Source organism: Eretmochelys imbricata, chromosome 1, assembly GCF_965152235.1.
Source record: "Eretmochelys imbricata isolate rEreImb1 chromosome 1, rEreImb1.hap1, whole genome shotgun sequence".
NCBI classification, from domain to species: domain Eukaryota; kingdom Metazoa; phylum Chordata; order Testudines; family Cheloniidae; genus Eretmochelys; species Eretmochelys imbricata.
Window position 1 is genome coordinate 248,605,703 of NC_135572.1, and position 21,055 is coordinate 248,626,757.

Below are 21,055 nucleotides of genomic sequence, written 5' to 3' on the forward strand. Positions count from 1 at the left end.
GGAAGAATACTGATGGATGCAATTACTGAAATTTCCAACCAAAGGGGAATAGGGCAGAGAAGAGAGGACTTGAGGGAACTGTTAACGATACAAGTAGCTTTTCCTAATTCACCAACTCAACACAGGAGGCCAAATCTTACTCTTACTGAAATCAGTGAGAATTTTGTCATTGACTTCAATGGGAGCCGGTCCCTAATGACTGGCAATCATTGGCATTTGATGGCTTTACAGCCATCTATATAAAATAGGTTTGTGGTAGTAGGAGCCTAATCTGATCATCAACTTATTCTACACATGACTGACCACCAAGCAGCTTTCAAATGGTAATGCCCTTCAGTGGCTGTTGATCACAAATGATCTGAACTGGTGACAAACAGATGTAAGGCTGTAGATGCTGTACCAATTCCTCAACCTTTCCGGACCCCCTATTTTATGTATTTTATTTCTAATGCCCAGGTTTCTTTTCAACTTTGGTGGAGGTCACCCCAGAGCCCCTGTGCTGATCAGACTGGTACTGATCTCCTGTGGGCTAGAATGTGGCTCAGAGCACCACAGCCCTATGTAGTAGGGGGCAGTGAGTACCCACACCTCCCCAGAATGGACACCAGTGAGATTGTGCTGGTGCTGAATGCTCCCCAACAGGCCAGCCCTGCTCTGTGGAGCCATGAGCACCCCTCCTCCATCCACTTTTCAGTATCCTGTTCCCTGTGGGGCAGGAAGTGGGCTGAACTTAGACTGACCCAGCTGGAGAGCCGGGGTCAGAGGACTAAACGACAGGCGAAGAGTCTCCAGGGGTCACTGCTCCATCCCAGAGTAGGAACCTTCACATGTAAGCTGGCCAACTAGGGTACTGAGATAGACTCTGTTGGTCAGACTGAGGACTGAGCCTGTGGAGGGCTGCAGAGATACAACTAACTGAGGGTACTGTGATGGGCCCTGTTGGACTGTCAAAGGACTGAGCTGGGAAGAGCTGCAGTACATTACTGAGTGCTTTGAGATAGGCCTGGTTGGAAAACCCACCTGATGAGCACAGCAGCTGACAGGGGGTACTGTGAGTGGAGGAAATGGAGAAAAACTGCACACACTCAACTGGGGGTGGCAGGGAGGGGGACTCGTAAGAGCAGGGTGACATCCCTTTACACAAAGTATTCATGACCTGCCTCTTCTACAAACTTTCTAGGTGCCCTGAACTCCCCTTAGGCAGCGATACTGGCATAGAGCTCCCTAGAGCAGAGTTTTCCAGCTGGGATTCCAAGCAGGGGGTTCTGCAGGACTGACTGGGTCACTGAAGCCAGGAAGCTCTGCACAGCGTGTTCTTGGGAGTCCAATACAAACGGGAGACCTGACCTGCCTTTCATGGTTGGAACGCTGCAGCACAGCAACTTATCAAGTACCTGTTGGTAGGGCTGAAGATGAAAAAAGCACTGGCATCCGGCATGGGCACAGCCTTCTCTTTGAGGTGCAGTTCAGACATTGGGCGTGGCCGAGGGCCGACAGGCATTTCAGGCTCCTCCTCCTCTTCCTCTGCTGGAAGGAACAGTTGGGTTTTTTAATGCTATGGAGTAGCAGTAACTGGTTCACTTGAGTGCAGAGAACTTTATGTACCCAGAAGTTTCAGTTACTTCTCTGGGTTGAACTACAGCTAGAAACTTCTTCTCTTGCATTATATGAGCCCTGCACAGAGCCAACACCTTGCCTGAGGTTGTGTCAAGATGAGTGAGTGTGCCACGGAGAAAACACTAGGGATGGGCACTTTGTCGAACACCAGTCAGAAGTTCTCAGAATTGTTATTTTTTAGAATTCAAGAGAGAGAAGAATCGAAAGGCTGGAGACAAAGGTAAAACTCTTGAACCAAGTTCCTACGAAGCAGAGCTGCAGGCAGTGCACAGATCAGTGACTAACCCACAAGGAAGAAATGCAGAGATGAGGCCTTGGGGCCTTATGGGGAAGGTTTGAAAGAGAACTTTTACCCTTTGAGGATTTCAAGTTCCTGCTGAAGTCAGACGTTGCTTTGTGCATGGTGCAATAGCATTTCCTTTCATTTAGTTAGTAAGATGGGTAGAAATGCTGAAAGATGGGAGGGATTACTGGCTACACACAATAACATTCATCTTCCGGACAACACCTATGAGGCACTTCTACTTTAATAAAATAGTTTCTTTGGCCCACACAAAATGAGATAAATTCTGGGTAGACTCTAGCACCACATCCTGCTTTCTTTCTCCTTCCCTTAGGGCCAGTCACTGTGCTTGGCTGGGCTTTCAACACATTAGAAAATGCAGATGAATCAGCTCATACCCTAATCTTGGTGCATAGCTACTGGGGATGGGAGAAAAGCAGCCGTTAGCAGGAATTCATCTCAGAGGGTTTTGGATAAATGTTTGCGTTCGGTACACAGAGCATGTACCTTTTTAAACAAGTTTATTTCTGTAACAGCTCATGTTTCTATTGTATTGTATCTTGTAATACACTGGAAGTTTATACTTTTCACAAGCTTTATGGGTTTAAGAAACATTCTTTCATGTGTGCTTTTCTGTACAGGAAAGGAAAGTAAGTGGTGAGGTTAATGACTGTAATAATACTGTAATTGTAACACTTGGCACGTTTTTGTGCTTTTCATCTGAGGATTTCAAAGTTATTGACAAATATTAATGAACTTACTCTCACAAATTTCCTATGAGGTAGATAAGTAGATGACCTTGTTTGAAAGATGGGGAAATTGAGGAAGAGGTTAAGCAACTTGACCAAGATCTCACAGGATGTCTGAGAGTTAGGATTTGAATTTTTTCTGTAGCTGAACGACATTGGAAAATTTGCACCATTTTACCTTGAAGAATCACTCATCATCATCATAATCTTTCTACTATATGTAAACTCATTGATTGTGCTGATCTGTTTTGGAGACTCAGCAGAGGAAGGGGGCAGAGTGGTGAGTTGCATAATAAGTGCTCTGAGGACCAGCGGTGATGAGGTTTGATGCTGGATTGTGTAGTAGATATTGTAAAAGGAAGTTAGTGGGAGTGAGGCAGGGGAAGCTGATGGACGATTGAGTGGGGAGGTTTTAAGAATAAAGGTACAGCTAGCAGGGAAACACATGGGATGACCATTTCAAATAATTTTCAGGCACTGGGTGAGCATGAGTGATTTTAGAGGCTGGGATGATGGAATCTGTGAGAGTATCACTGGAATTAAGAGATTAAGCCACGGATTGATAGTTGGTAGAAACAGCTGATTGCAGATGAGAAAAGATAACATCTAGGAAAATTGGAGTAATGCAGTCTAGGCACAGCTAAAGTACATCCACATGCAGGCAGTGGGCAAAAAGAGGTCTGAGATCCAGTGTTGTCTCAGATGGATAGGATATGGACACATGGCCCCTCATGTAGCACAACAGGCTTGGTTAGTTAAGAGGACGATAAGATTTAACTGGGAATTGGTCCTGCTTCGAGCAGGCGGTTGGACTAGATGACCTTCAGGGGTCCCTTCCAACCCTGATATTCTATGATTCTATTATTCTATGACGAGGAGCCCATAATGTCCAGTGGCACAAGGAAGCTGATAAATGGGAGAGAGAAATACAAGTGATTGGAATAAATATTTCCTAATAGGCAGGGGAAGCCCTGGACCAGAGTTTCTGAGAACCAATTGTCCTAGGCAGTTGCTGCATGGAGTGGCAGCACAAATGGGTTCTGTGGGGTCAGAGTTTCACACAACAGAATGAGAAAACCATATAGATTAGAATGTCATAGATTATTATATGCAGTGTTGTTGTAGCTATGTTGGTCCCAGGATAATAGAGAAACAAAGTGGGTGAGGTAACATCTTATTGGACCAACTTCTGTTGGTGAAAGAGACAAGCTAGCTTGTCTCTTTCATAAACAGAAATTGGTACAATAAAAGATATCACCTCACCAACTTTGTCTCTCTAATAGATTATGATAGTAAATTTGGTCTAATAATAGATAACAGATTCCTAAAAATATACCTGAACATATGAAAAATTTCAAATCACCCGACCTTTCTGATTTGCTTTTTGATTTGATGGACCCAAGAGAAGCAGCCAGGAAATTGCAGGGCTAATAGCTACCATTTTCACAAATCACTACAATCAGGAGTGGTACCAAGGACTGAAGAAGAGCAAATGTAATCTTCAAAAAGGGTGAGAAGAACAATTCTGGGAACTACCATACAATTCACTTCACTTCAATAAAGTGTACAATACAACAGCAAATAACCATGCACCTGATCTGTTAGCATTTCCCTGATAACACCACCAGCAACAATTGGCAGCATGAGTTTTTGGAAAACTGATCATGTCAGGAAAATCTGTATTCTTCACTCATATTTAGGGCTAGCTTTGCTGGCATACCAAAGAGTGTGAGGGGAGAAGTGTTTTTACTTCACTTTTTTTGCCCCCCCAATCCTGGGGGCTGCTGAGACCACATCAGCCATTGACACAAATTTGAGGTACCTCAGAACTTGGATAATTATATTAATAAAAATAATTTGAATCAATGTCATCAAACTGTTATTACTTTAGGAACTAGATCCTCTCCTTCATGGATCAGTGGTAAGGAAAAGGGGATGGGATGTACCTGGAGCTTCTGTAGTAGGATATGGGTTCTTCTCTTCATTTTCATTGGGCTGATAATCATCCACATTGATCTGACAAAAACAGAGGAGACAGAGACAAAGCCCTGGTCAGACAGTGCCCTGACTTTTTGTTCCCTCAGAAATCTGAACTGCTCATAGCACATTGGGTGGTAAGAGACCTTGGTAGTAGGTGGGGACTCTCCATCAGCAGTGATCGATTTCAGCTCAATTTTCTCCTCCTTTGTTTCCTCCTCCATAGCTGGTTTCTCAATCTCCTTTTTCTTTTCAGGACTAGCGGTCCTAACAATTCAACAGGATAAAAAGCAAACATTTACAAAGGGGAAAAGGGGTTTCCTTTTCAGAAATTTAGTGTAGTGCAGTACAAAACATGGCAATAATCAGCTGGCATCTCCATTCTGTATCCGGCATATATGCAAGCAGGCTCCTCCTTTCTATTGGCTGGAAAGGCAACATCAATGACAGTATCTGCAGAGCTTCTTAGTGATGTATATGTGTGTGTGTGTATGTACATTTGACCACAGGCCTAGGGATTTGACCACAGGCCTTCTCTTCACTCCCCCAACTCCCACCAATCACATATACTGTATGAATAGTTTTCAACCCCTAGGCTATGATCCTGAGTTATGCTGCCTGCAGATTTTCTTTAATATGGCTCCCAGCAGTTTGATGGTCTTTGCCGGTTATATGTGCTCTGCTTGCTATGCCTGCTCTTAGGCAGGGCAAATAGAGCCCTGACCATAGGAATACTCTGCCAGCTGCAAAGGTGTCCTGCAGAATGATCAGCTTATCAGAGCAGCTCCCCTCTCCAGGCAACCAGGAAGAAGATAGGGGAACAGGGAGAAGTAACAGGTGGTGACAGAACATCAAGCTTCCCTGCTGCCAACAGCCAGGAGGAAAGGAGAAAGTCTGAGTGAAGCTTCACCCTTACCAGGAGTCCTTAGAAGCACCACAGGAACTGGGAGGAGGAATGGGGGATGTGGCATCACAGGTGAAAAAGTGGCTGAATGTTTGGTCTTGGGAAGTAATGGCTGAGACTGTCCCTAATAAATATCAACCATTGAGGGTGGGGTGGGGATCAGAAAATATTAGGGTAGCTCAAATGGGGTCACTGTGTTGTTACCACTTCCTACTTCTTCTCCTCCTCCAACACCATGTTTACTGCACAAGCCCCATCGCCCTGCATGCCTCCTCTCTGGTTACACTGTCCCAGCCACAGGAGCTAGTGACCTGCTTTAAACTGTACGCCTCAGGGTATTAACGGGGCAGCCTCCTTCACTGAGCATCAGCTACACAATGCTCCCAGCCCAGGTAGTTCAAGGAATAGTGAGCTCAGGGTCCCCCTAATAGCTGGATTTCCCCACACAGCAATGCAGCACAGTAACGCTAAAGCCTTCCTTTTGCTCCCTCATTTCAACCACTTAAGTTTTGAAAATGATAGCTATAGATGGGTTTACCTAGCTAGTTTTTTCCTTTCTTTTTCCTCTTCCTCTTCTTTCTGAGCAGATGTCAAACTCTCTGCATCGGCAAGATTGTCCACAGCGATGGCCAAAAATACATTTAGCAGGATATCTGTTTGTGTATTTCCGTAAAGAAAATGGGCTTGGAAAACTGTAGACCAGGACAGCGAGAACCCTGATCACCTGAAATGCCAATTTGCTCCAATGAGCAAGCTGCAATCAGATCTCACACAAATGGTTAGGCCACACACACACATATACATACCCCTCTCCCTGCCCTCCCAAGGCTAACACAATACACTGTGTTTTCAAAACATTCAAACCGGCCTTCCTGAAGTTAGGCATCTAAATCCATATGTAGGCATCTAATTCAAAGTGGCCTGTTTTTCAAAAGAGCTGAGCAACCCCAAGTCCCACTGAAGATAATGGAAACTGCACACAGGTTCAACCTTTGAAAAAGCAGGCCACTTTTCTTTAAGAGCCTAAATACGTATTCAAGATCCTCGTAACATTAGGCACCTGCCTGTGAAAATTTTGGCCTATGTACTTGAAGTGAACAACCTCATTAAAGGTCTCCCCACAGACTTGATTGGCCATAATTGACATTACAGATAGCACTGTCATTAGCAGTGTATCTCTAAGGGGATCAAAGTGAAATTCATTATAGCTGAGTGCTGAGGGAATCATTTGGCAGCTCTGTCAAGTCCCAACGTAAGCCCATGCATGTAAGGTATTCAGTACAAAGCAATCACGCTCAAATAACTTGAGGGGCCTGGATGGACAAGCTAGGAAATTTGGAGCTGGAGTTGTAGCTCCATCCTTTCCCTTGTGTCTAGGTCAATCACTGTTCAGAGACCCCCTATACCACAAAGTTGAATTTGAGCTTCTCTTATGAATTCCTTTGTGTGGGTTCTTATTATAGCATAATCCTATTTAAGTAAATTCCAGTTAAAGGCTTGTATTGTAAATATACAGAACCCTCCTCCTGGACTCTCACTGTGCTGTGGGGTCAAGGGCCCAAAATGCAGCCTTCCAAAGCCAGCTGGCTTGCAAAGCTGGCTGATGTTTTCCTTTTCACTGTTTACAGTGGGACCTGAATTGCAACCTTTTCTAAGATGACAGACTGCCTCCCTCGACCTTCAGATAAATGGGATTGCACTATCTCACTTTGAAGAGAGGGCAGCACAGGGCAACAGAGATGTCAGACACCAGGGTCTGAGAGATCTAAATTATGAAGAAAGGTCAAAGGAGTTGGGCTGAGTCTACAAGGTGATCACGTAGAAGAATCAGCAGGAAAAATGTATCATCTCTGGGGAGGGGATCATCCATTAGGGGAACACAAACTAAACCAGAAGGAACTAGTAGCAGACAGGGATTTGGGACAGATCTACAGTCCTGTACTTCATGCAAACTCAAGTGGAAAGAACAGCTGTTTCATATACACAGGGCCCTCTGTGCAATGTGCTGAATAACTCCTGGAGTGTACACAGTGCCTTTAATCCCCCCTGAAGTCAATGGGTACTGAGGGTGCTCAGCACCAGCTCAGACCCATAGATAACAGGGTATACATTTTTTATATCTGTTATACAAGTAGACTGTAATAAATGAAAGGATCTCTCTATCATATTGATGTATAAATGAGTTAATGCAGGATCTCACATAAAATGTAATCTGTAAAACATGCTACTTTTATAGCATTTGTATACCATATACTGTAAACTATACATATATTTGTTCCACATGGCGTGTATAAAAATAATAATGGAATAAATTAAAGCAAAAAATACACTGCAATTTCAGTAAGTAGGTACATAGATTAGTTTCTGGACAAGGTAGGGACTAAGGTCTGGTGAACAAAAGGATGACGGAATTAAACCAAAATGATATTTGGCATAGTGGCTCAGCCTTATCCTCCTCTGACAACTGTTATATTTTAAAGCCTTAGTATCAGTTAAAATTCATTAGATGGCATTGATTTTTAGCTGTCAGAAGCCAAAATGCAGACCCAGGTAAACCATAAATGTGACACTCATGAAATTCATATTCCCCTGACACAATAAGGTAGTAAAACATGGTTTTAAATGCAGCCCTGCATGGAGAAAAGGTCGCATCAAAGGATACAGTTTCCGCAGATGAAGAGGATGATGAAGTAAATACAGACCAACATTCCTGGAAAAGAGGGGCCGCCATAAGCCATGATCCCATCATACATCACCGAATTCCAGTCCTCCCCAGTCAGGATCTAAATGACACATTCCCGCCAATAAGGGACACAGTGTTAGACCACACAGCAAACCCGAAAACCCCATGATAACAAAGAAACCCCACCCTCTCCTAGAGAAACTCCCTGGGGTACTCGGACTGGTGGATGTATCCAACAAAAAGGAGCTGAGAGGGCCTGTGCTCTGAATGTCCAGATGTCTCCATGAGGGCTGACCGCTAAAGCCAGGCAGCTATCCAAGCCAGCTCTGTTCAGGTTTCGTGGCCATTTCCATCTGATGCCATGGTGTGGCTGTCTGCATCAGTCAGACTGGTGAACTGAGTGCGGGAACAGAAAGCTCAGCACAGGAATGCAGCACAGCGGAGTAAGTCACCACTATGTATACCTCTGTATAGCAGGTGATTTTCACTTCCCCTCACCATGGACACAAGCTAGCTATACATCTGCTCTTATATGAACACTTGCAAAGCTGTACTCAGAATACAGATACTAGATTCCCATTCTGGTTTTCTTGTATCTCTTCCTCTCAGACCCAGCAGTACTTCACTAGGGCAGAGAACTAATGCAGGGCTCCCCAGCAATTTGCTAGCCTTTGACAGGGCAGTGCCTATCCTCTGGCCCCACCAAGTTAGGAACATGAAGCTTGTCCTCTGCTATAGACTGGAAATCAGCTCAGCTCCTAACCTTGGCCACCGTCTCAGCAGCTGCAGAACTTGCTGTCATTGATCACCTTCTGCAGCAGACTAATTTAATTTCCAGTCTCACTGAATACCAGTCTGCACAGGAATGATCCAGGACCATCTTACCCCAACAGGGGACACACACGAGCAGACTGTCAATTCCTTGCTGGAACTGTTGTGACCCGTACCTGAAACACAGTGAGGAGGGACTGGGGGAAGTTATCGAACGTGCTCCTCCTGGTTTGCATCTCATCAAAGTTAAACTTGCCCCCAAAGAGCTGCATTCCCAGGAGCGAGAAGATGATGATGAAGAGGAACAGAAGCAGCAAAAGGGAAGCGATGGAGCGGACTGAGTTCAGCAGTGAAGCCACTAGGTTACTCAAGGAGTTCCAATACCTAAGGGAGCCAAAGAGAGGCAGTTAAGATTCCTTTCCCAGGGCAGGTGCTCACGGACTGCATCAGATATTGTTTCAGGCTGCCTACTGCATATAAACAAGCATTTCCAAACACCCTGTTAAGCAGTGAATCATCCATGTGCTTCCCTGAGATAATGAGACCTGCTGCAGTAAATGAGTAATTTTACTACCACACGTGTACATACACAATTCCCCCCCGCCCCCTGCCACACACACAGACAGAAGATTACTGCAGTGCTCTCAGACTAAGGCGCTGCAAATCTCTCATCAATATACAGTGATTAGTTCTTGCTGCTTCAGTGAGTTACATTCTAACCAACCTCATTACAACACTCACAGCTGGTACAGCAGCCAGAATACCTGACTCCAGAGAGTGGCTCTGTAATAATGGACAAGAACAGATGGGGAAACTATTTGGATGCAAATACAGACTTGTCCAAAATCTGGTGTATGCATGTGTGTGCGCATATGCTTAATCTTGGATGGAGGCCGCTGAGCTTTCTGGTGTTTGGAAGACTGGGGTAGATATTCAGGGCCGTCTCCTCCTCTCACACTGGTTTTCAATGGTGTAACTCCATTGCCCTCAGTGGAGATACTTCGGACATGCATCGGTGTGATATCATATTCAGGCCCTCAGCAATCCCTTTCCTTTTTGCTTCCGCAAACTACACTGTTCTTTATGCATGAAACTCATTACATTGCCTCAGTACATCTTTAAAATGCTCCTAACTAGTTCCAGCTTGACATTTTCTAGTATCACCCTGGTACCTTGATGCCAGTTGGATCCCGATGTTAAAAATCAACAGGACATTTTTAAAGGTTTTGAGACTGGCATACATTTCATGGACATTACTAAGATGAAGCCCACTTATTGCAATTACTGACAGAAGAATAAACTGTTTGTGACAGTCTATGTTCCAAACCCTTTTATATAATGATATACAATGTTGACTGCAGCTATTAAAACAACTAGTGTTAAATCGATAGGATTGGTAACTCTCCTCCCCAACTGTATTCATATATCAGCGATGGGGTCAGAGTGAGGACGTTGCAAAGTGCCTTCTCATTGTGTGCCCATTCAGGAGAGCACCCAAACTGCCTGGGGTCTCACAGTGCTCCAAAGGGAACAGGGAGAAGACAGGCTGTGGCTGTACTTTGCATTCCCTCTGCACCAAACTACAGAACGGCACTGGTGTGAAAACAGGCTGCATTATGGGACACAAAGTGTCAGCTCTGAAGCAGCTTCAATGCTGCCCTCTTGGCTGCTGGACACCTCCCACTCCACTTCAAGCTCTGCGGTGGCCCCTTTTCCAATACCAGTGTCACCCCCACAGCACCAGTTATGGGTCTGACAGCAGAGCTGACCTGAAACCTGTTATCCTTTAATCACTCCCTCTAATCACACACACAGTTGGGTCTCAACAAGTTGCACATCCTCCATAGCGTCCAGTCATGATCTGTCAATTTGCCTTCCATCTACAGATCCTCATCCCTTGTTACTCTACTAATAAGTGACTCCCCCTCTGTATCCTTTCACCCAGAAGTTCAACTCTGGCCAATACTGTCCATTCCACAGAAGCTACTGTGGACTCAAGTCTCGTTCTGAATTTCCAGTCGTATCTTCTACATAGGGATAGATGGAAGGGGAGCAGGCATTAGCAGCTCTATATCTCCTGTCTTATGATGAGGGAGTCCATTCCTTCTGCTTATGCATGTGGCATCAGAAGAGCATTAATTCCCATGTGAGTGGCCTAGAACATTCTCTGAGCATGACTCTTTAGATTTTTAGGTCACTGTGCATCCCTTGGATGAGCTTTCATTTGAGCTTCTCTAACTGTAGGAGTGCACAGCAGAACAGTTCTGCATTGTTGGAATGCTAATTCTAACCACACACAAATAGAGAAATATTACATTCATTAGCCCCTCCCCTCAGCTTTAAAGCATTGAAAAAAGGTTTAAACCACACAAATGCCAACCATCTGTACTCAGGTGCCTACCATCTTGGTTGATGGTCCAGGGCACTCGGCTAGGAATTGATAGTCCTGAGTTCAATTGGCTGCTCTACTGCAGACTTTCAGTGTAACCTTGGGCAAGCTACTTAGTGTCTCTGCCTCAGTTCCTTTTCTGTAAAATGGGCATAACAGCACTTCCCTACCTCAGAGGGGCATTATGGGATAAATACAATAAAGACTCTGAGGCAACCAAGATACTATGGTAGCAGGGGGCGGGGGGCATTTAAGTACCTTAGGTAGACTGGGATGTAAGAACATATTAATCTCTGGTTTAACCCCACTGAATCCAATTGGAGTCATATGGTGAAAACCTCACGCACCTCTGAATTACACCTAAAAGGCACTAACAGGGAGGTTCTTCCAGTATCCACCTATCACTTGTTTCACATAAACATTCCAAGAAAGCAGGTGATATTTTCTATTTCTACATTAGTCAAGGAAGAAGGTGAGCTAACAGTTGTTTTTAATCTCTAAACTCTATACTTTAGTAAATTTCACATATGATCATTAACCGTGAAACTGACACCTATGTAGAGGGCCAGCACAAAGCCTGTACACCACTCAAGTCCCATTAACCACTTATCATAGGGTTTAAGTGGCATTTAAATGGTGCACAGACCTTGTGTTGGCCCTCTGCATAGGAATGACTTTCACCCCAAATGAACATGGTGCCTTCCCTTTAATTACATCAAACAGAGCGGAATCAGATGCCATTAACCAAGTGTTCGAAGAAAACAAGGCAAAAGGAGCTGCTTTCCTTTTTCATGGTAGAGGGAAAGCTTGGTGGTCAGGTCTGAAGGGGGATGTGGATCTTTCCTCTGAAGTTTAGCAACCAGCTCATCTCAAGGAGGCCAGGCTGCTTTAAAGTTTAACTGAAATTCGAAAGATGGGCAATGCAAAACTGAAGTAGTAAGGTAAATCTACTGAAGCTGTGGGCTCAACATCACCAGACTTCCTCAGTGGATGCGCAATTAACAGCTCTTCCCATCTCTGTTCACACTTACAGCTCACATACTTTTACGCTTTGGGAAGAAGAGCAAGTGAAATAAAAAGAGGCCAAAGTCACCCCTAGTGTAACTCCATTAACTTCAGTGGAGTTACACCAGAGATTAAGCAGTTCCAGAGTATCTCCCTGACATCAAACTCCTCCAGTTCGGATAATTTCAGCTAAGGCACAACTCCTTTAGTTCTCAATACAGCAAAGCCCCTAATGCATGTGTAACTTAAAGCATGTGAATAGTCTCATTGACTGGCTTAAAATTACACAGGTGCTTAAATGTATTGCTGGACCCGGGCCCAACTGCTTAGCCATTTATCTGGTCAACATTTCTTTATAATTCTTATAGCTGTGTCAGCACTCCAGATTCATTTTCTTATGGGACATTAAAACTCCAAAGTAATTAACTGAGATGATAGTGATGTCTTACCTGCACTCCTGTGAGGATTTAAACCCAAGTATGACATCAGCACAAAACTAAACCAGCCATTCAGAAAACAGGTTTGCATAGTGAGGGTTTGTCTTGACCAGGAGCAGGGTTCAAGTTTAAATTAGCCTTAGCTATTGTGTGCCAGCTAAACCTGACCTAAACTCAACCTTTTCCCTCGTGTACATCCAGAGTAACCCCTTATAGCTTGACTTTCGCTGGTTCAGGAACAAACCCAAACCATGAGGGTCAAAGCCATCCTTGGAGTAACTCAGCTAGCTCAGTGGAGTCACCCAGGAACGAATTTGGCCTGGAGTGTTCAAACATATTGCAATGGATTTTGAAAAAGGGCCCTCATCCCCCATTTTCTCTTCTTCTATCATCATACAGCAAAAAAAACCAAAAACCAAAAAAACCTATTCCTGTGACATCACAATCATTTTCATGGCAATGTCATACATACAAATATTTGAATTCCTTTCAGCAACAAGCAGCAGAAACTGAGCTGTAAAGGCGAAAACCATTGTTGCTCTCGCTATCAGGACTAAGAAATTAATTGTGACAGTTTGTACTTCTATAGCATCTCCCACTTGAGGATCTCAAAGCAGTTTATAGATGTTAATGAACTAAGCCTCGCAAAACCCCTGTGAGGTAGGCCAGTACTGTTATTATCCCCGGTTTTCAATTGGAGGAATTAAGGCACAGAGAGGTGGCTTGCCCAAGACCACACACAGAATCCACTGAAGAGCTTGGACTAAAATCAGGAGTCTGGATTCCCAGTATTGTGCTCTAAAAGTCCTAAGATTCTTCTTCCCTGTCTTTATACGCCTTCCACTATGGCTTTTGTGATACCTGCAGTCTCAAAGATACTGTTCTTAAAATGGTGGTAATGATGGTGGGCTGTTTACATAGTGCTTCCAACATTGTTCACCCAACACAGACACCTCCTTGGAGGTATAAGAACCCCCACTGACTTAATAGAAAAACAACCATGGACATCCAGTGGCAGGACTTAGCTTTAAAATATGAATCTAAGTTTATAGTTAGGAATAAATGGATTACTTTTCAGTTTATATAAAGGAATAAATATAGGGTTTTTTTAAGCCGTCTAGATTAGCTCATGAAGAGACAGTCATTTGACTTCTCTCAGCACAGGAAGATATTCTGCACAACACTGTAAAAATTAGAGAGGACAAAACAAATAGATTATACTGCTGCTTCTTAATTTATTTCATGAAATAATTCTGATGATTATTTATAATCTTCCAAGTAATGTTTGCTCTTGAAATTCTAACAGTGGTTCCCAAAACTATGGGATATTCATTCATCTGTGTTTTTATTTGCTCTATGATATTATGGAGTAGTAGTCATGCTTTTCATATATGTACATATTTTTGATGCACTGAGAGTTTGTCTACACTTGATATTTATCATGGAAAATTCACATAAATATATGAAGATTAATTTGTCTAAGATATACCTTTGCCGTCATATTTTCCATGATTTGTGCCTCCTTTTATCTTCTTGATTATCACTATTTCTATGTCCCATATGTCTGCATGTCAGTCAGAAATATATATTTGACATAAAGCATTACACTGTCATCTTTTCTGCTCTTCTGCCCTTTCTGGGATGGTATCTTACTTTATTATCATTCCATGCATGTGGCTTATTCCACCAGTGTCTATAATGGTAATGACACTAAATCATCACTGTGTTTAGAGCTGAGTGAAGAATGGGAAAACTGGCAGCTGTACTAGAAAGAACACTCACAAGAAGCAGGGTTTTGGCATATTTCAATCCAGGAAGTTTTTGGAAAGTGTAGGGGACAATTTTCTGGTTCAAGTGCTGGAGGAACCAACTATGGGTAGAGCTCTTCTTGACCTGCTGCTCGCAAACCAAGAAGAATTAGTAGGGGAAGCAAAAGCGGATGGGCACCTGGGAGGCAGTGACCATGAGATGGTCGAGTTTAGGATCCTGACACAAGGTAGAAAGGAGAGCAGCAGAATACGGACCCTGGACTTCAGAAAAGTGCACTTTGACTCCCTCAGGGAACTGATGGGCAGGATCCCCTGGGAGAATAACATGAAGGGGAAAGGAGTCCAGGAGAGCTGGCTGTATTTTAAAGAATCCTTATTGAGGTTGCAGGAACAAACCATCCCGATGTGTAGAAAGAATAGTAAACATGGCAGGCGACCAGCTTGGCTTAACAGTGAAATACTTGTTGATCTTAAACACAAAAAAGAAGCTTACAAGAAGTGGAAGATTGGACAAATGACCAGGGAGGAGTATAAAAATATTGTTCAGGCATGCAGGAGTGAAATCAGGAAGGCCAAATCACACTTGGAGTTGCAGCTAGCAAGAGATGTTAAGAATAACAAGAAGGGTTTCCTCAGGTATGTTAGCAACAAGAAGAAAGCCAAGGAAAGTGTGAGCCCCTTACTGAATGAGGGAGGCAACCTAGTGACAGAGGGTGTGGAAAAAGCTAATGTACTCAATGCTTTTTTTGCGTCTGTCTTCATGAACAAGGTCAGCTCCCAGACTGCTGCACTGGGCAGCACAGCATGGGGAGGAGGTGACCAGCCCTCTGTGGAGAAAGAAGTGGTTCGGGACTATTTAGAAAAGCTGGACGAGCACAAGACCATGGGACCAGATGTGCTGCATCTGAGGGTGATAAAGGAGTTGGCGGATGTGATTGCAGAGCCATTGGCCATTATTTTTGAAAACTCGTGGCGATCGGGGGAGGTCCCGGAAGACTGGAAAAAGGCTAATGTAGTGCCCATCTTTAAAAAACGGAAGAAGGAGGATCTGGGGAACTACAGGCCAGTCAGCCTCACCTCAGTCCCTTGAAAAATCATGGAGCAGGTCTTCAAGGAATCAATTCTGAAGCACTTAGAGGAGAGGAAAGTGATCAGGAACAGTCAGAATGGATTCACCCAGTTAGTATAATCATGCCTGATTATACTAACTGCCTTCTATGATGAGATAACTGGCTCTGTGGATGAGGGGAAAGCAGTGGATGTGTTATTCCTTGACTTTAGCAAAGCTTTTGATATGGTCTCCCAGAGTATTCTTGCCAGCAAGTTAAAGAAGTATGGGCTGGATGAATGGACTATAAGGTGGATAGAAAGCTGGCTAGATCGTCAGGCTCAACAGGTAGTGATCAATGGCTCCATGTCTAGTTGGCAGCCAGTATTAAGCGGAGTGCCCCACGGGTTGGTCCTGGCACTGGTTTTGTTCAATATCTTCATTAATGATCTGGAGGATGGTGTGGATTGCACCCTCAGCAAGTTTGCAGATGACACTAAACTGGGAGGAGTGGTAGATATGCTGGAGGGTAGGGATAGGATACAGAGGGACCTAGACAAATTAGAGGATTGGGCCAAAAGAAACCTGATGAGGTTAAACAAAGACAAGTGCAGAGTCCTGCACTTAGGACAGAAGAATCCCATGTACTGCTATGGGCTGGGGACCGACTGGCTAAGCTGCAGTTCGACAGAAAAGGACCTGGGGATTACAGTGGACGAGAAGCTGGATATGAGTCAACAGTGTGCCCTTGTTGCCAAGAAGGCTAACAACACATTGGGCTGCATTAATAGGAGCACTGCCAGCAGATCAAGGGAAGTGATCATTCCCCTCTGTTCAACACTGGTGAGGCCACATCTAGAGTACGGAGTCCAGTTTTGGACCCCCACTACAGAAAGGCTGTGGACAAATTGGAAAGAGTCCAGCGGAGGGCAACAAAAATGTTTAGGGGGCTGGAGCACATGACTTATGAGGAGAGCTACAGGGATTATTTAGTCTGCAGAAGAGAAGAATGAGGTGGGATTTGATAGCTGCTTTCAACTACCCGAAAGGGGTTCCAAAGAGGATGGATCTAGACTGTTCTCAGTGGTAGCAGATGACAGAACAAGGAGTAATGGTGCCAAGTTGCAGTGTGGGAGGTTTAGGTTGGATATTAGGAAAAAACTTTTTCACTAGGAGGGTGGTGAAGGACTGGAATGGGTTACCCAGGGAGGTGGTGGAATATCCATTCTTAGAGGTTTTCAAGGTCAGGCTTGACAAAGCCCTGGCTGGGATGATTTAGTTGGGGATTGGTCCTGCTTTGAGCAGGGGGTTGGACTAGATGACCTCCTGAGGTCCCTTCCAACCCTGATATTCTATGATTCAGTGTTTCTTTTTAATTTCCAGATGTAAGGGTCTCAGTTCCCTTAAACACTCTCTGGATTTCTAGGCAAAAGGTTCCACATCTATGCCCCTTTTCACAGAGAATTCTCCTAGCAGGATTGTAAACTGTTCTCTCTCTCTGCAGGAGCGGAGAAGAGTCCTGAACAAACAACTCTTCCTCTTCATCATGTGTTACTTCTTTTTCCGTAAAACCTACTGGTAGGATGGCCTTCCTGCATCCTATTAACTTAGGCCTGGGACAGACACCTTCCTTAGAAACTTGGCCCAGAGCTCGATGAGCCATATCTAATTAAATTTTATCACCCTTTGCCTTTAGTCCCAGGGATCCAGAAAGAAGACAAACTGCAGATCTGGGCTCTTCATTCCTCCCAGGAGGCTGAATCTAATAGTTTATTTTTGCTAATTCCTATTCCCTGTATCTTCAGCTGACTCTTCTAAATAGGCCACCTTCCTTTCGAATAGTCACAGCCTTGCCTTGGCCAATGTCTAAACTGTCTCTTTGGGTGTAAACCTCTTTTCAGCCCTTGACATCTGACCTTGAAAGCCATCCACCCTTAGCAGTAAGCTGAACTATAGAAACTTCATAGGTGTTTTTCATTTTTTGGATTCTATAATGGCTGTTAAATTCAGGGTAAAACCTTATAGTAATCTGGCATCCAAGTCAGTTGTTTTTGTCTGCAGCACAGCTCTGCCATCTTGAACGCCTTCCAGATCTGGTCTTGCTTTTCCTGTGCTCTGTGTTTTTATCTCAGTTTTCACAGAGCTCTCCCGGAAGTTTAAAATGATTGTAGGGCCATTTTCATATCCGAGTCTGCAGGAAAACCCATGGCTTCACCCCCACAACTGAGGCTTTTACAAAGTGCTAACTGGAAGCCCATATGGGTGAGCCCCAGACCCCTTTCTCCATCAAGCGACCACTTACAGGAATTTGTATGGAGATACTAAATCGGGATGAGTCGGAAGCTGACATTTCCTGTGACTTCACCTCAAGCTGGCTAAATCAGGTTTGTGTTTTGCAGTACCTGATTACAGGAGGGAACAGAATCACTGACTAGGAGGCACTGTGCCTTTGTGGAAAGGGAGGGAGAGAAAGAAGGGAATGAAAAAAAAAAGAGCTTGAAGAAGGTCTCAGTTGCTGCTGCCAGTGTGGGGCTCCCCTCCTCTGAGGGAGGAACTGGAATGGGAGGAGGAAGTGGGCAGAGTCCTCTCTATGTTGCTCCTAGGGCTGACACCATGCTTCTTCCCATAGGGACTTGTCGGGGAGGAAGCTGCCAGGGTCCGCTCCCTCGTCTGCCCATTGTTGTGGCTGCTGGGGTTGGCAATGGGCTTCTCGATCAAGTTTTTTCCCATTTAACACAGCCTTTCAGGCCTCCTTGAGTCACCATAAAGCAGCAAAAAAAAGGGAACATGCCAATTTCTTTTTGATTTGACAGGGACCCTTAAAAGACCAAGCTTGGTGGATAACATCTTCCCATATTTTAATATATTAACCAGCTTAGTTTAAAGTGCTTCCAACCAGACTTTCTAATCACCCAGGAGGATGGTTTCCCGTTTCTTCAAGTGATGCACCCATAGGTGCTGACTTTTTGGTTCCTGGGGGGTGCTTGACCCCCGCTCTGACCTGGGTCCCGCCCCTTTTCCACCCTTCCCCCAACCCCACCCTGCCTCTTCCCGCCCCCATTCCACCTCCTCCCCCCAGTGCCTCCTGCACACCGTGGAACAGCTGACCGCATCGGGTGGGAGGTGCTGGGAGGCAGGGGGAGGCGCGGATTGGCAGAGCCGTCTGTGAGTGGGAGGTGCTGGGGGTGGTGAGGGGGAGGCATTGACTGGGAGGGTGGGCTGCTGGTGGGTGCTCAGCACCCACCATTTTTTCCCTATAGGTGCTCCCAGCCCCGGAGCACCCACGAAGTCAGGGCCTATGGACACGCCTCCACTCTTTACAGCTCCCCAATCTGTACAGAAAGGGGACCAATTCTCAATGATCCCCTCACTCTGACTTATCCCATTTTTTCCCTATGAAAGAGCTGATGTCTCAATCCCAAGGACTTCCTTATCTGGCATAAGGCACATAGGCATCCTAAATCCCCTACCAACTGGCCAATCTCAAACGGCTCCACTTTGGTTATGGAGTTTCTGCTCAGCTGTTTCTTGCTCCCTTCCCTTCTCCCATCCCCCCAGAAAGGTGCCTTTAGTTCTCAGCTGCCCTGCAGAAACCACTGTACTGCCAAAGGTACACATCGCAGATGACTGAGCAGAAGCTGGGATGCCCTGTGGAGGAAGAAGAAGAAGTAGGTAGGATAGTGGAAGGAATGAAGCTGCAAGGAGATCAGTGATTTGGATACATGTGTGTGTGGAGCAGATATCAAGTACCATATTTGTCCATGATGCTAGTGCTCCTAGGCCTGTCCCTGCCTCATCCCCAAAGTTGGCCTCCATGGAAAACAGAAGTACCTTGTGATTTTAAATATTCTCAGGAGTCGGACGCATCTCAACACCGAGATGCCCAGCGGTGACATGATCTTGGTCTCCACCAGGATGGTCTCCAGGATTCCTCCACAAACAATAAAGCAGTCAAAGCGGTTGAAGAGAGATACAAAGTAGGCCTGGAGACCTAAGCTGTACATCTTCAGCAGCATCTCTGCCGTGAAAAGAGCTAGCAGCACCTTATTGGCAGTGTCTCATGAAAAAACGGATAAAGAATAATTATTATAATTTCACCCAAAACCACCACCACCACCACCATCACCAAAAATCCCACCCACTACTACCAGCAAACAGCGAGGTCAGAGTGAAAAGAGAGAGGACTCGGCTCAGCATGCAGCCAAGGAAGTGGGCCTATGTGCTGACAATCCATACATGAAAATGTTTTGCATAGAAGCTCTGGTTTCAATCACAATACTTCCCACATGCATGTATTATACAGCTGTATAACCTCCTTGACAGGAACTGTGCTTTCCAATGCACAACCTCCTGTCACACTTGTCATCTTCCGATGTACAGGTTACAACTATTGGCTGCCGTGTTATCTGCTCTTGTTTAATTCAGCCTTTCAGCTGCTCTCATTTCCACTGAGGATTCAGCTGTTTATTTCTTAGACTAAGGGGAACTTCATAAATCATTCCTCCCTCCTCACCTCCTTTGTAACCAGAATGTATCATAAATGCCATTCGAGTGACAAACTGGGGAACTCACAACCCCGAGAATCTACTCTTAAACTGACAGCCCAAGTGCTGCACACACAGACAGAAGTAAGCTCCAGCTATGTGACCTCACCTGGATCTAAAGGAACATTCTAGCTGATAGACAGCTGGGTACTAACAGCGTTCTCTGAGGCCTCTCATAATGCAATCATGTATTTGAGATACTGTCTAACATCCTCTGCAAACAGAGGATTGTATTTGTATTTGCTTGTAGTTCAAGGCTGGGACTTCAAATACTGGGTCATCAGATCTCTAACTCTTTCTTTCTCTTTCTCCTTCCCTGTAAGTTTGTTTATCCCTTAATGGTTACAAGGACAGCAAGCAAAACCACCTGCCTCATCTTACCTTGGACCTCTGTGAGCCAGTCTGGCTGGTTGTAATGTTCAGAGGCAATGGTAAGGGTGTTGAGAAACACAAGGAAGATCACCAGCCAGTAGAAAATATTGGACTTGACAGCGGCTCGGCACTTCCTCCTGCAGAACCTGTTCCACCGGCGCCAGTAGCGGCTTGAAACGGGAGAAAGAAAAAAGGGATGAAAAAATGGGGACGTGTAAGCCATTGCAAATCCCTCAGTTAAGACCTCCAGCTTTCATTCAGGTGAATTATGGAGTCTGAAGTGATGACAGTGAAAGGCTTTTAAATCCATGCTGGGAGAGAGTCTCCACGACTGCTCAGGGTGACCACAACCATCTGAACAAAACACGGTTCTAAACAAAGTACTAAGATTCTCGGGTGGACGAGCCCTTTCAGCCAGTTTGACTCGGTGAGAGGAGACATGTGCTGACCAGAAAGAAAAGGCCTCTAGAGATTTCTTGTTTTCCACAGAAATAGTAAGCTTTTCTT

General features: G+C 44.8%; 1 protein-coding gene across 2 annotated transcripts in view; it reads right to left on the bottom strand.

Moving 5' to 3' along the window:
* CACNA1C (calcium voltage-gated channel subunit alpha1 C) overlaps positions 1 to 21,055 on the bottom strand; it is a 709,385-nt gene that overhangs the window by 119,031 nt on the left and 569,299 nt on the right. For both annotated transcript variants that reach the window (XM_077827237.1, XM_077827230.1), the window contains exons 12-19: positions 20,558 to 20,718; positions 19,464 to 19,689; positions 9,161 to 9,368; positions 8,193 to 8,313; positions 6,069 to 6,183; positions 4,773 to 4,893; positions 4,596 to 4,665; positions 1,395 to 1,527 (exon numbers count right to left, since the gene is read on the bottom strand). In XM_077827237.1, coding sequence (XP_077683363.1) covers positions 1,395 to 1,527; positions 4,596 to 4,665; positions 4,773 to 4,893; positions 6,069 to 6,183; positions 8,193 to 8,313; positions 9,161 to 9,368; positions 19,464 to 19,689; positions 20,558 to 20,718 — 1,155 coding nt within the window. The remainder of the gene's footprint in view (positions 1 to 1,394; positions 1,528 to 4,595; positions 4,666 to 4,772; positions 4,894 to 6,068; positions 6,184 to 8,192; positions 8,314 to 9,160; positions 9,369 to 19,463; positions 19,690 to 20,557; positions 20,719 to 21,055) is intronic.